This window comes from Biomphalaria glabrata, chromosome 11 (assembly GCF_947242115.1).
Source record: "Biomphalaria glabrata chromosome 11, xgBioGlab47.1, whole genome shotgun sequence".
NCBI classification, from domain to species: domain Eukaryota; kingdom Metazoa; phylum Mollusca; class Gastropoda; family Planorbidae; genus Biomphalaria; species Biomphalaria glabrata.
Genome location: NC_074721.1, coordinates 15,420,494 through 15,435,650, shown reverse-complemented (window position 1 = coordinate 15,435,650; position 15,157 = coordinate 15,420,494). Strand labels below are relative to the sequence as shown.

The following is a 15,157-nucleotide window of genomic DNA, read 5'->3' as shown; positions in this document are numbered from 1 at the left end:
AACTGACACCAATGAGGGTTCCATCAGGGCTTCATCTGGCCCCTCAATGTTCGCTCCGTACTGACACCCATGAGGGTTCCATCAGGGCTTCATCTAGCCCCTTAACTGAGCCTAAAATCACTGTATCTTTGGACCAACAAGTCCACTCCCTTACTGACCCTACTAGGGTTTCACAAGGGGTTAGTCTGGACCCCTTGACTGAACCCAATCTCAGCCATAAGGGACCGTTTGTGTCCTTTTTCATTCCCCAAATGGGCCCCATGTTGATAGTATGGGTTAACCCAGGTGGGCCCTTACCGAGCCCAAAATCTTTGCTATCATGGTATGAGCATGCAGCTAATTGTTTGCACATGTATTCGACTCTTTTGTAAATAAACTATTTGCATATAGGCTATGTTTACCTGGGACTTGTAAGTCTTGTTATTTGCTCACATTAGTGTAATTATATACTAAGAGGTTATACTTAATTAATAACCTAGGAAATGATCGGTTGATATTAAAAACCTAATTCTAGCTATACGCTTTATGGAAACTCATTATTAACACTAAAGTCGCTCGGGGACTGTTATTGACGATACATCTCATTGACTCTTTTAGCTATACCCACTACTAGGTAACATTAATAGGTTGATTTTGATTTGTAACATGGGGTGCTCAATAGAATAGCAACCTCCATCTATATGTAACAAATGTGCGCCTTCAGCTTCTGTCGTATTTCAATGACTTAGTGTCTCTAAACGCGAACAGGAAACATTAGTGTCCTGACGTAGATTTACCCGCGTAGTCATTAACAATTTACGTCACGACTTGATGAATAGAAATATAGACACTTGGAATATAAGGACGATGGCTATTGTGGAGATGGCTTTATGGAGATGAAAGAGTGCTGTCTTGTAATAACTGTCCCAATGGCTGTTAATGAATAGAAGGTACAACTTATTAAGAGAAAGGGTATTTTGTAATGATCAATCTAGGTTTTTGAGATAGTGCTAATGCTGCACTATTCGTAAGTAACTTGTGAAATGTTTCTGGACGTTTCTGCATGTAGAGAAATAGACCGCAAACCATCATGACACTAGAACACTTGCAGGATTTCATGTTGAAGGTTTTGGGAGAAAGACTTTCACCAGAAATTTTAAACCTGTCATAAACAATTGTAAGTTAGTAGTTTAAAATGTTTATGATCATAAACTTCTGTTACCCATTCAATGTGGAGACATTTCTCTGTTGCAAGAACGTTTCGTAATACTTCCTTTTCACATTTTTGGTTTCTTAAGTTTTACGTTTTGGTTGTTAGCCTACTCCAAAATAGCTCAAACATTTACAGATGGGGAGGTGGTGGCTGGCAGAGTTCGAATCAGGAACCATCGAGTCGACACACTACGACTAGGCAGCAATCTAGTTTTATGCTTTACGACTCTAGTTGTATCACAATAATAGAATAGTAATTCATTTAGACTAAAATTGCGATTGCATAGGCCTAAGTCTTGTTTTATACTATTTTTTTTTTTTACTATTCTATTAAATCCACTTTTGCATAAGATCAACATGCGTTCAGTTTTATGCATATCATGTTGTGGCCGAATCGTATGGTAATGTGAGGGCCGATTTAGATACAAATTCCGCCCCTGAGCACCATGACTGTGTCTCTATTACTGAAATTAAAATTTGAAATTCATTTATTTTGTCGATTTAGATGAGTGATTAGACAGGTTTTTAAAAACAAATTGCGTAATGGGATTTTTTCGTTATTTCTTTTCATTTTTTTTTTATTTCATTTGGGGCCACAAAATTCACTTTGCATAAAGTCTCCAGTAATCGAAGGCCGGCCCCGATAGACTGATTGATTAATCAATGGTTTCCATATAAGGAATAAAGGAGCAAATCCAATAGTTTAAAATTAGTATCTTAATAATTACCGGACTTACCGGAAGCTATAGTTTTTAAATAACAGTGTAAACAAATAAGATTTCCTACCGTATAAGCCATATAAGGGCAATCTACTACACTCTCTACACTAAAGTGTGACTAGATTATTAGAGTCTAGATCTAGATCTATATCTAGATATATTGATCCTGTTAAGGCTAGTCCCATATTATAGACTCTATATTTAAGATTGCAATCGACTTTAATTTAAAGTCTTGATCTAGGTAGGTAAACCTCAGTCATCAATGATTTGAATAATGATTTTAATTGAGTATGTAGATTTAGATCTAGATTTAGATGATAGTAGATCTACTATGTTTAATAATTAGATCTAGAACTAGATCTAGATTTAGATCTCTAACTTTAATTTGATTATGTTACGACAGTTACTGAGTTACGTAGATAAAAAAAAATAGACCTAGACTAGTACTAACTAGTAGATATCTATACTAGTATACTAGATCTAGATTCTATAGTATAGATCTAGTCTATATATAATATTAATATATATAGATCTAAACTAGACGACTAAACTCTCTAGATCATCTATGTCTATGACTATGTTAGTATGAGTATCATGAGTATGATTGAGACTGATGTTAGACTGAGACAGATCTGATGGTCTCACTGTCAGCTCTTGAAAGTCTTGTCTTATGATTATCTCACTGAATCACTGTCAGTTTTAAATTGAAGTTTATTCTGTGTTATTGATGTGTGTCTCAGACTCTGAGTTTCACAGGCAAGGGCGTTTTTAAGAACTGTAGATTGTAAATCAAAATATAATATCTATAGTTTAGTAATCCTATATATCTGAGATGAACCCTGCAGTGGTTTCCAGATCAGGCAGTTCTCCTTGTACATAGATCTAGTTTTTGTTCTACTGGAGGGTTTTGGGGCCAGAGTCTTGTTTGGGCCTCTTGATGTAGTAACAGAAGAGATATTAATGAATATCTTGATTTTTTTCATGGTGGTGATGGTGGCTCTGCAGGTCTCTGCTTCATAAAGTAGTATTGGCTTAACAATGATGTTATAATAAACAGCCGGATCTTGGTGTTGACGCTTACTTCCCTAGATCTCCAGGTGTTCTTCAGCTGATGGAAGGCTGCTCGAGCTTAACCAATGCAGGTTCTGACATATCTGCATATGTTTCTCCATGGTTTCCTAGGATAATGCTGAGATAGGTGAAGCTTTCCACCTCTTCCAACACCTCGCAGCTTTACCAATGCAGGTTCTGACATTTGTTCCTCCATGGTTTCCTAGGATATTGCTGAGATAGGTGAAGCTTTCCACCTCTTCCAATGCCTCACCTTGGACTGTAATGGGTGTATTGTTGGATGCCTTTATCTTGAACACCTTGCTCTTCCCTCTGTTTATAGTAAGACCCATTCTAGCTGAGTTGTCCACAATGACACTTATCTTTTCCTGCATCATCTAGTCTTTATAGACATCTAGAATTCTAGATCTAGATTTCAATATCTAGTGTATATAGTCTAGTCTATTTACTAATAATAGTGTTTGTCTAGATCTATATATAAATAAACCTGGTGGTGACACAAATGGGGGTAGTGGTATGTGTGTAGTCAGCCGACGCAAATCGACCCAGGCCAGCGCTAGACGAGCAGTCAACCGTGATGAGCCAAGACGGTCAATTACTATGACTGGCAAAGTTTAAAGAAACATCTAGAGTGAATAGAGCTCAGGAGCATCACGAGGGATGGGGTCATGTGATTAACCAGAACGACCAGTACAAGTCCGGGATGAGGCGGAGATGCCAGTGCCAGAGTTGATACTGCGGTTCGGTTGTTAACAGAGAGATATTTGTACAGTCTGTGTTACATGTTGCCATTTGCACAGTATTTGCTATTATTTATTGAACATTAAACCATTACATTATTTTGAAGCCCTGAGTTGTCAAATTCTTTAAGTTAGTGGTGTGTGGTGCAGTTTGCAGAGAACCTGGATAGAGAGATTTGTTACAATATATATATATATATATGTATAATAGATCTAGCTCTAGATGTCTAAGTTTTATATAATATATAATCTAGATCTAGTATTCTAAATTCTAGTCTAGATTAGAATCTCTATTGAAAATTCTATAATGTGGTAATTTTAAAATTGTGTGTACATAAAATCTATTTATTATTATATATATCTAGATCTATATAATATATTTTAAATCTCCATATTTCCATTAGAGATTAGAGTTTCACTTTGAAATGGAACACAAGGACTCTGAAGAATCTTTTGATCCTACACATCTCCCAATATCTTATGATGAACCATACGTTACTATTCCTAAGAATGAAGATACTATATTCAAAGCAGTACGATTCAATGACACAAACACCATTTTGAAGCGTCTTCGTGAGGCATTTGACATTAATGACAGGCATAAAGGTGAGAATATTGTTTTTCTTAGATGACCCAATATTGTAATGCAGTGAAATCATATTTTTACCCTTTCTGAAAAGATGCATCTATGCAGATATCATTCTTCACACCATTCTAGAAACAATGGGCTCAAGACCTCTCTATATTTGTGACTCCTGGTCTAGTGTAGTAGCTATTAAGATTGCCATGTTTCCCCTCTGGTAGATATGGATTTGTGTGGCAGGTTTTTACATTAATCGTTTGGCCCTGGTAACAAGTGCAATAACCATTTAATAATGCTTATGTGTAAATAACTGAAGTCATAGCTAGTTTCAGGAAAAACGTTGTTTAAACCTCCCAGTTGTATATTGTATTATGTACCCCCTTGCCCTTTGAACTCTAAGCAAATAAAAGTAAAGAAAAAGTGAAAAGTGTGTGGAGTCGAACCTATTATATGACATTGTCTTTTCTTCTTGTTCCATTCCTATTCCATATTATCTACTTCGCAAATACAGCTTCAAAACAAATATGTTTGTTTGTAAAATGCTTTACATGTTTTGTATGTTCCTTCATATTTGAAGATAATTTACTTCCTAGTTCAAACCTCCAGCGGGATGATAGGGGAAGGCAGCGGGAAGGAGCTCTTTTACAAATTTGTTGTAGCATAAGGAATAATAAATGTGCCTCTTTCTTTGTGTCTGTCTGAGTGTTTTGTTAGTGGCTTGTTTTCTATTTGTAAATTATGGTTTAGAGTTTTATGTATTATAGCTACTTTACTTTTTATTCTAATTTAAATAATCTAACAGTTTAGTAAGTAATAATGAATGGTTTAAACTTAGTAAGAAAAAAAAATTATGTTTAGTTTCTAGTGTAATAATTGTTCATTAATGTTTCTATCTTTAAAATAAAAGAAATTCAAGGGGACGAGGTCTATACAATTCAACAAAACACTAGAATGGTGCGATCATTGAGATTAAAAGAATATACTGCACTGCACATGGCAGTTATCCATGGAACTTTGGAGGTGAGAACCTCAGGCACTTGTATTGTCAGTAAGAGATATTTTTACAATTGCTTTGTCATTCTTTTTATAAGAGGCTAATTAATTCTAGAGGCTAGAATCTAATTCCAAATCAATGATTTTGTGTTTTAGAGCATCTGTAGGTTTGCCTATTAAATTATTAATATTTTTTTTTTAATTTTTTTTTTTTAATTTACAAATTTCCAAGTTGTTCTATTACCTAAATCCAATGGGCTTGGATTTTTACTAAAGTATTTTAAAGCATCCCTTCACCTTTATCTATAGTTTGTTTAAATATTTCCTTTGATAAAGACTTCTAATAAACAGTTGTTTTTTTCCCCCAATGACTTGAAAGCAAATGTAAAGTATATTTTCTGGCTGCTAGCTGCTATGAGTAGGTTAGATATTAAATTAACATGCAGACATGAGTTATATTGTTTGAGTTGACATTTCATATGAAAACATTTACTTGGTCTTGTGCAATTTTAACATTATAACTAAATCTTTGTATGGTGATCTCTTTGGAATGTGAATGGTTGTTAGCAAAACGAAAGTTAGCTAGTTGGAAAATGGATTGATGTTATTAGTTAACAAAAGACATAGCTTGATTGTCAACTACTTTTAACATTGTACTGTACTGAAGTTTTTGTGAACAATATTAAACTAAGGTCAATTAATAAAGTATATCTTTGTATTATGGTTTAAAACTCTCAAAACAATTTTTTTGTCTTAAATAGTTATGCATGACAAATTTTAATAGAAAGCAGAATTCTTAGCAGTCTTCAAATCTTAGGATGTGAAAAGTGTCTTAACAAGTCTCTCCAGAGTAGAAGCTGCAACACTTTGAATTCCATCTCCCCTTTCAATTTTCAGATAATCACATTTATAAGCGAAACAAACAGATTAGTATTGTCTCATGTAAGAGTTTTCAATGTCCCAGACTTTGTTTTTTAAAATAAAATATTTAATGTATGTTTGTAATATGTTAGTGCAACATTTTTTTTTTTTAGCAGACCCCCGAAAGGGGAAAAGACGCTATTAGTGTTGTGTGGCCTGTTTGTCCATTCGTCCCATTTAGATCTCAGAAACTAGAAGAGAATGAAAATCGGACATCATGATAATTTAGATCTTTCAAAGTTCTGATGCAATGGCTACTTTTTTCTTTTCCAAAAGTGAACTATCTAATTTTTTAAATCATATATATATGCAAGCAGATTTAAAAAACAAAATTACACCACTTTTCAATGAAAAATTTCATGGGAAGTAAGTCTCATTAACTCAATGAGTGCGGAGCGTCTATCCCATAGACGGTCTGTCTGCCCTAAACGCACGGAACGTCTATCCCATAGACGTTCTTACCCTACCTTTGTTTCGTTGCATTTTTAAATTAAAATTTTTAACTAACAACAGTGGAACTATTTTTACTTTATAAAAGAGTTCTTCATCCTTTGTTTACATAGAAATGAGAAGCTTTTGGCTTTATTTAGACATTAATTTATTACTTTTTTTACAATGTAAAAAAACGTCGCCATGACTACGCTAGTCCAAGATACACCCACAATGTTGACTTCTGAAGAAACTTTATAATTATTCTAAAATTTATCACAAATAAATAGTAATAATGAAGAATTTGATCTAGATATATATATTAGTTAGATCCAGGCAGGTCTAAATTTAGCGTATTTATATCTATATTATTAGTATTTAGATCTAAATCTATATTATTGTCAGTAGGTTAGGTGTAGTCTGTAGATTGAGATTGACTAGATCTAAGCTTTCATCTATAGACTTGGACTCTAGATCTAGATATATCTCTAGATCTAAGCTTATGGTAAATAAAAAGAAAGGAAATGGTAGATCTACATCAAATAATCATCCACTGTGGGCATTTTTTCCCCATTTTCTTTTTTTTTTTTTTAGTATTGTTTATCTGTAAAAATCTACAACATCATGGCTATGCTTGTCCAAGACACAACCAGAATGTTTACTACTGAAGAAGCTTTATTGTTTTATTTATACTTCTATGAATTGTAATAATGAAGATCTTGATCAAGATTTAGCATAGGATGAAGCAGACTTGGACATTATTAGCATTTAGATTTAGATCTAGTATTGCCTTATATGCTTAGGCCTTAGCCTTAGTCTCCCTTAGACTAGGGCTAGGTCCTGAATGTAGATCAAGGTTGACTAGATCTATGCTTTTATCTTTACACCTGTGTAGATTCCTATAGAACTAAGCATAAGATAAATGAAAACAACAGAAATGGCAGATCTAAATCCAATATTCATCCACCATGCTGGGCCTTTTCTTGGTATATTTTCTAGCAATTTTTTTTAGTATTGTTTTTTGCTAAAAATCATCACCATCACTATACTGGTTCAAGTTGCACTCCAGCCAAAAGGTTTACTACTAAATAAAAGTAAAATACAAAACTATTCTAAATCCATAATTTATCACAAAGGAACAGTAATAATGATCTATTCGATGTCTAAATCTTAGGTAAAATGAATTAGGATTTTTATTGTCCTTCATCTAGTTAGAGATTTAGGCTTTGATCTCTCGCTAGCCTATGTCTTGCACTGGTCTAGTATTAGAATGAAAGATGTTCTAGGCAAATAAAAAGAAGACAAATCTAGATCTATATCCCATTGATTCAAATGTACATAATATTTGAGTGCATTTGGTTGATAGATTTAGTACTGGTATCTATTGTTATTGGTAGTAATGAAAAGCGCAATAATTTTCACTTTTTTCAGACTAAAAAACCAGGTAAAAATAATAATATAATCAATGATTCATCATCTTTTATTGATTGTTTTATCACATTTCTTTTTGAAAATGCTGTAAATAGTCTAAATATGCTGTTTCAACAGTAATACAAAGAACAAAATCTAAATTTAGGTCTCAAAAGTTCTAAAGTTGGCATCCATTTTTTTTTTCTGAGTGTCATATTATTTAGATTATAATTTGTATCTTATATTTAAATAGAAAGATGTTTACATTTTCACATTCTCCATTCGTTTACCTTTACTTTGATACCAAATATGTTACTATAGCATTATTGGTACTTAAAAAATAAATTTTAGTTTTAGCCATGTTTGGAACATTTTCTTATTTTTTTTAAAAAAGTAGCATTTTTTTGAAAAAAAAACACAGCAGTCAAAGAGTTAAAAAGGTCACAGTCTTCTTCATTAATAAATCAAGCTTCATTCATAGATTCGCGCATTGGTACAAAAAAAAAATTGCATCAAAGGTCACAAACTGTCTTTGTAACCTTGTTTTATTATATATTTTTAAAAAAGTATAATTGTCTCAACAGATTATTGAGATGCTTTTATCAAATGGGGCTGATATCAATGCTATGGATGCTAATAAGTTTACGCCTCTACTGACAGCTGTGGCTGTCCAACGTCCTAATGTTGTCCAGTTGCTCATACAGAAAGGTAACACATCACGCTAGTAGCAGTTTTTCTTTAAGAGTTCTGTTGAATATCGTTAACTTTCCTTGAGAAACTACTGACTAAAGACTAAAATTGTGTATTCTTAATAGTCATTGTTTAAGATACTCAATTATTTAAGTATCTGTAAAATAAATCATCTCATTAATGTGTGATATCATTCTGCATATAATAGACTGTACCTATATACATCATCATTATTTGTTAGATTGTTAAATAATGTTATTTAAAACAAAAAGTAAAGTTCCCCTTTCAGATCTTGTTATTGATCTTACAAAAGAAAATATTTTAAAAAGTACCACTTCTAGACTATCTATGGGGGCCCAGGGATGTTATTATTTTATTTTTCACTTATAATTTGATTCAAAACTAAATATTATTTTTATTGGATTTTTTTTTTAAGGAAATAGCTCATTATTAAAGAAAATTAGGGTTTAGGGGCGACTTATGTAAATATTTTTAAATGCCAACAAAATCTGGAAATAGAAATGATATAAATTCTACTTCTAAAGCTTTTGAAATACAGTTTATTTTTTTAAATACATTTTTTTAGACTCACAAAGTTACTTTTGTTGTAAACTTAAAACAGAACTATGTGAATGCAAATTTGGAAAAAAAAGAGTGATTGACGATTAACACATTTATAACTCAGGATATTTGTAATAAGCCTTCTGATACTTTACCTTTCTTTTTTTTGTTTAAAAAAAACCCAATAAAAACAACAGTATGGCTTGTGTCCCTAACCAAAGGGGCATAACTAAAAAAAAAATCCTTAAAAAATTACAGTAACTTTGATTGTTTTTGTCTTGACAGGAGCCAACGTGAATAATGCTAGTGCCAGTGGAAGAACACCACTGCTGGTAGGAATAGAAAACACTAATTTTGTGATTGTGCAGGCATTGATAACTGCAGGAGCTGATCCAAATTTGTCAGATGCACAGGGGACTACACCTTTGTTTATGTGCTTCAAGTCTAAACAGAATGTTAACTTGGAAATCATAGATGCTTTAATACAAGGTAACTTTATCTAAGAGTATTATATAAATGTATTCATTATCAGAGGTAGCTGAGCAATAGTACTATTGCTGGAATCAACTCATGGTAAGCTTGTTACAGTGAATGGTTTGCTTGGAACAACTAAACACCTATACCAAAAAACTAAATTGTTCAGTGAGTTTGAGCTGTTTATGTTCATACATAATGGATGTCTTCCTGGTCATGTGTTATGTGCTTTGGACTGTCACTTATTGTGTGACAATGTCTTCCATATTACCTACTTATTAAATAAAGCTTCAAAACAAAGGTGGGAGGAGTCCAGATTTCTTGTAAAAGTACATTACCCAGCCTGCAAAATGCATTCCATCAGATTTTTTTTTTTTGTGTATATTATATATGGTTAGGGACACAAGCCATACTGTTGTTTTTATTGTTTTTTTTAAACAAAAATAGTAAGGTAAAGTATCAGAAGGCTTGTTACAAATATCCTGAGTTATAAATGTGTTAATTGTCAATTACTCTTTTTTTTCCAAATTCAAACCCTACATGCTTCCACCCCCTGCTGTATTTCAGACAATTTGGATTAAGATGTAAAAATCTTTATTTTTGAACTTATGTCTGAAACTCTTTTAAGTTTTATATTGTTTCAATTCTGCAACCATTTCCCTGTTGGCCAGTGAGAATTGGGGGGGGGGGGGCGCTTACATCACAGGGAGGCATTGTTTGCTTTTTAAATTCATTCATAGAAATCTGGCAAATTGTTGTAAGCTTCAGAATTGAGCTTTCATGGTTCCAAGCTCAATACCTACCAAAAGACCCCCCCCCCCCCTCCCCAACCCCAGCAGACCTGCAGGAGGTTTGGGATAATACAATAATCTTAAACATATAAATCTTATAACTTCTATTCTTTTTTGTAATTATGAGAGCTTCAAATTGTGTTAGAATTTTTACTTGATTTGTCATTATAAGTGGTCTGTATTCAGTTTTGTTAAAAAAAATGCAAATAAAAATGACATAATACAATTATTATTATTATTTTTTTAATTTTCTTATTGTTAGTTTCTGCATTTATGATGAGTTGGGATAAAATAGTGCACTATGTAAGGGGAGTTAATAACATAAACTTCATTAGTATTGCTCCTTTATTCTGAAATCTTTATTACCCGCCTTGTTTCAGGTGGGGCCCATGTTAACCACACCAACAAACTGGGGGCTACACCTTTAATGATGGCAGCACAGTTAGGGGAAATAAGAGCAGCAGAACTCCTTCTGATTGCTGGGGCTGATATCAATAAGGTTTGAGATTTTGTATGTTTTTTTCTAGTGTTTATAAAACTTGATAAAACTTACTTAGACTTAGGTCCTCCTTTGCCAGTCGAAGCATCAGGCAGCAAGCTCTACCTAGAGAGATCAGTCATATGCCTTAGCCTGTTCCCACCTTGTGCTCACAGATTTTAGGTTTTCTAAGAGCCATGTTATACATTATACTGTTTTCCACTTATACATTATACTGTTTTCCACTAGAGATCTAAGTAAGCCTAATCTATGTTTTCCTTTAGAGATCTGAAAAAGCCTAATCTATGTTTTCCTTTAGAGATCTGAGAAAGCCTAATCTATGTTTTCCTTTAGAGATCTGAGAAAGCCTAATCTATGTTTTCCTTTAGAGATCTGAGAAAGCCTAATCTATGTTTTCCTTTAGAGATTTGAGAAAGCCTAATCTATGTTTTCCTTTAGAGATCTGAGAAAGCCTAATCTATGTTTTCCTTTAGAGATCTGAGAAAGCCTAATCTATGTTTTCCTTTAGAGATCTGAGAAAGCCTAATCTATGTTTTCCTTTAGAGATCTGATAAAAGCCTAATCTATGTTTTCCTTTAGAGATCTGAGAAAGCCTAATCTATGTTTTCCTTTAGAGATCTGAGAAAGCCTAATCTATGTTTTCCTTTAGAGATCTGAGAAAGCCTAATCTATGTTTTCCACTACAGATCTAAGTAAGTGTAGTGTAACTGAGTTGTTTATTTTCTGTGTGTGTCCAGCGTGTCAGAAGGTCATGTCCAGTGTGTGTGTTTATAGTACTTCAACAATGTGAGACCTATTCATTCACTGTTGACTGTTGCCTAATCTTGTTGAATAAAGCCAACATAATGGTTTTCTAGTATTTATTTCATTGCAGTAAGCCTAATCTTTTTTTTTTCCTCTAGATATGTAAGTAAGGCTAATCATTGTTTTCCATGAGATCTGAGTAAGCCTAATCCATGTTTTCCACTGGTTTCTCTGTTGCTATTTATTGACTTTAAATTTTTGCTCACAACAGATGGATGTTTTGGGTAAAAATGCCTTACATCTCACCTCTGGGGTCAAGATGGCTCTGTTTCTAGTAAACAATGGAGCCACCAGTGACTACCCTGATAAACATGGTAATACATATTAGTTTCTTTGTACAGCATTAGCATTTTTTTTTTTTTTTCAAATCTATTAAACTTTAGTTTACACAGTAGCTTCCTTAACTATTAAAATTTATAATTCTAATTATTATTATTTTTTTTATTTTTGCATACTAATTTAAACAACAATGAAATAACATTTAATCCAAGCATAATTTGTCATTCATTGAAATCTTGTTAATATGCACAAATTATTAACTTTTCTTTTAGGTTTTCGACCCATTGACAGCGCAGTCAAAGTGGGACATTATGCAAGAATACGGTTATTTTTAGGCTCGGACTGTCAGCGCAAATCAGACATTCTCGACAACCCGAAGCTGTTTGAAGCCAGGAAAAATTTTCCACCATTTGATCAGTGGCTGCATGAAGAAATCTTGGAACCAAGAAATTTGAAGCGACTGTGCAGAGGGGTGATCAGACATTGCTTATCTCCCTTCAATACTACCAAAATAAGTAATCTCCCCTTGCCTGGCCTGTTGAAGGACTATCTGCTAGTAAAACATATAGACTTGACTTACGAAAATTTGATACAAGATAAAAGAGTCTTGATCTAAAAATAACAAAATGAAATATTTGTTTGTTTTTCAATGTTTGTTTTACAAAACCTGTAATAATATTATAATTTTTTTTTTTTTTTGCTATTTTTTTTTCTCAGTCATATTATTTAATTCAAACAAAATCATCCTGTTTGTAAAACATGCTCACTTTACAATAAATGGGTCAATATATGAGGTGTATGCTATTATAACGTGTTTTTGAAGGATAAAGCAGACATTTCAATTACATGTTTTTTACAGTCAAACCTGAGATAGTGTGTATAATGCTTTATTTCTTTAGTTGTTTAATTCAGTGTTTCCAGAAGTGGGGTAGTCCTTCCCCCAGGGGTACAGGAAGAGTTTGAAGGGGGTATGTGTTGCACATAGCTAACTATGCAGATTTAAAAAAAAAAAATACCCATCTAGTTTATAAATTAGTATAAAATATAAGTTTTAAATCCTTTTTATTATTTATTTTAAGTTTTTACAAACTCAAACCTGGTGCTATTTTACATCTTTAAAGACTAGTTTCTACAAAGATCAGGAAATGAATAGGTATATTACTACTTCCGATGACACCAAACCTTTTTCAATGTAAAAACTGTTTCCATTTTTTAAAAGTGTATTTGATGTGAAGCATGCACAAAATATACTCACTAATTAAATACTTAATTGTGATAGAGTAATTATTATTTTGTGCATGCAGGCCTACAAAACAAAAATAAAATACATTTTTATTGTTATTTTAATAAAACCTTTTTTTTTTGGGGGGTGGGGGGGGGGGGGAGGGATGCTGAGTGTTACGAAAATTCTAGAAGGAGCATGCATAGGTCAAAAGTTTGGGTAACAGTGGGTTTAATTCAAGCATGGAAATCCTTAGATTTCCCGTAGAACGTGTCCATAAGACAATCACTTCTTAAATAGAGTAATCTGAGCGCATTTGAAATCATTATTGACCTTTGATCGTAGGCCTAATACGAAACAAATATGCTTTTCTTATATATTAATTTACTATGTTGACTTATTATTTTCATGAAAAAAATGTTTGCAGTTATCTATATTATTCTTCTGGTGATCTACCTTACAATGAGTTGTTAAGTGCTCTGTGATTCAATGATATTTATTTATTGATATATGTATACATATCATTTTTATATTATTGTTATAATATTGTTATATTATTGATGTAAATCACTGAAAGGACATAATGTTTCTTGTTCATTTTATTTTGATAACTTTTAAGTTTAATGTTTATGCTGACAATGACACAACCCTCATCAGATTGTTTTCTCAATTCCTTTTTGTTATTCTCAGTGCATATAATGTTTAAACAACAATACTCTCCATTCTGTACCCTGCCATTCATTTGATTTCTAGCAGGACTGCATAGAATAAGAGTTGTCATTGTACCAGTAGTCTTAGGCACAGGAAATATGAGCAGAATCATTTTCTTTTAAAATAACTTACATTGATGTAATGCTGGATTTATATTTACAAATGTTTAAGCTTGGGAAATGTTCAGTATGAATTTTTTGTTACTGTGTTAGATATGTATAATGGTGTAAGTTTTGCTTTCATCTAAAAGCACTATCATTCGTGATTGTCCTGTGCCCCTGTACATCCTATGCAAACGTTGAAAGGTTGGTATTCAAAATACAAAGCAGTTACAAATGTGAATAATAATTTCATACATTAGTTACATTAGTATTTATACAAAAATAATACACCTCACTCATAGTACCACTGCCACCACAAGACTAAGACATATTGCACTATTATGTAATAAAGATTGCTATTTTGGAATATTGCTCTCTGGCACTGTCTATATTAAACGCAATATATTTATCTGTTTAGAAATCTTAAGTGCTACATTTCGTCGCAGCTTCTAAAATTTCAGCTATCATATTCTGCCTATCTTTATTTTTTTGGAGTACAATTCTTATGTCATATTCGGCAGCTTGCATCCAATATAAATCTCATGTAAAAATTTTTTGTTATGTCCCAGAGATAAAGGGAAGACATTTGACATTAAATATTAAGTAATGATAAAACCTGAGTCTTTGCCACTGAAGCTGAATCTAGATTCATTTAGCAACATTTTTTGTATACTTCTAATGAATACTTAAAGCTATTCAACTGTTAAGCTATTAAACCCAGGAAAACTTGTATAAAAACTTGTATAATAATAATAATAATAATCTTTATACATAAAGTATAAAGGGGACTAATTCAGTTTATGCCACCTCATATCTAGTACAAGTTCTTCCCCTTGTTCAATACCAAACAAAGTAATGAATTATCATAGTTCTTTAACTTATTTGTTTATTTATTATTATGTTGTTTTCTTGGGTACAAGAAATACTTTTGCAAAATTTAAACTTGATCTGAAATAGGGTGTGGGAGA

The 15,157-nt window shown here is 32.6% G+C and overlaps 1 protein-coding gene across 1 annotated transcript; it reads left to right on the top strand.

The window, feature by feature from the left end:
• The first annotated feature begins 1,477 nt into the window (after window positions 1–1,477).
• Window positions 1,478–14,556, top strand: LOC106079118 (ankyrin homolog). Its single transcript, XM_056004689.1, has 8 exons — window positions 1,478–2,151; window positions 4,126–4,327; window positions 5,212–5,324; window positions 8,642–8,765; window positions 9,594–9,797; window positions 10,954–11,072; window positions 12,088–12,190; window positions 12,428–14,556. The coding sequence occupies exons 2-8, from the start codon at window positions 4,147–4,149 to the stop codon at window positions 12,769–12,771; spliced, it is 1,188 nt and encodes a 395-aa protein (XP_055860664.1). The 5' UTR covers window positions 1,478–2,151; window positions 4,126–4,146; the 3' UTR covers window positions 12,772–14,556.
• The last annotated feature ends 601 nt before the right edge of the window (window positions 14,557–15,157 follow it).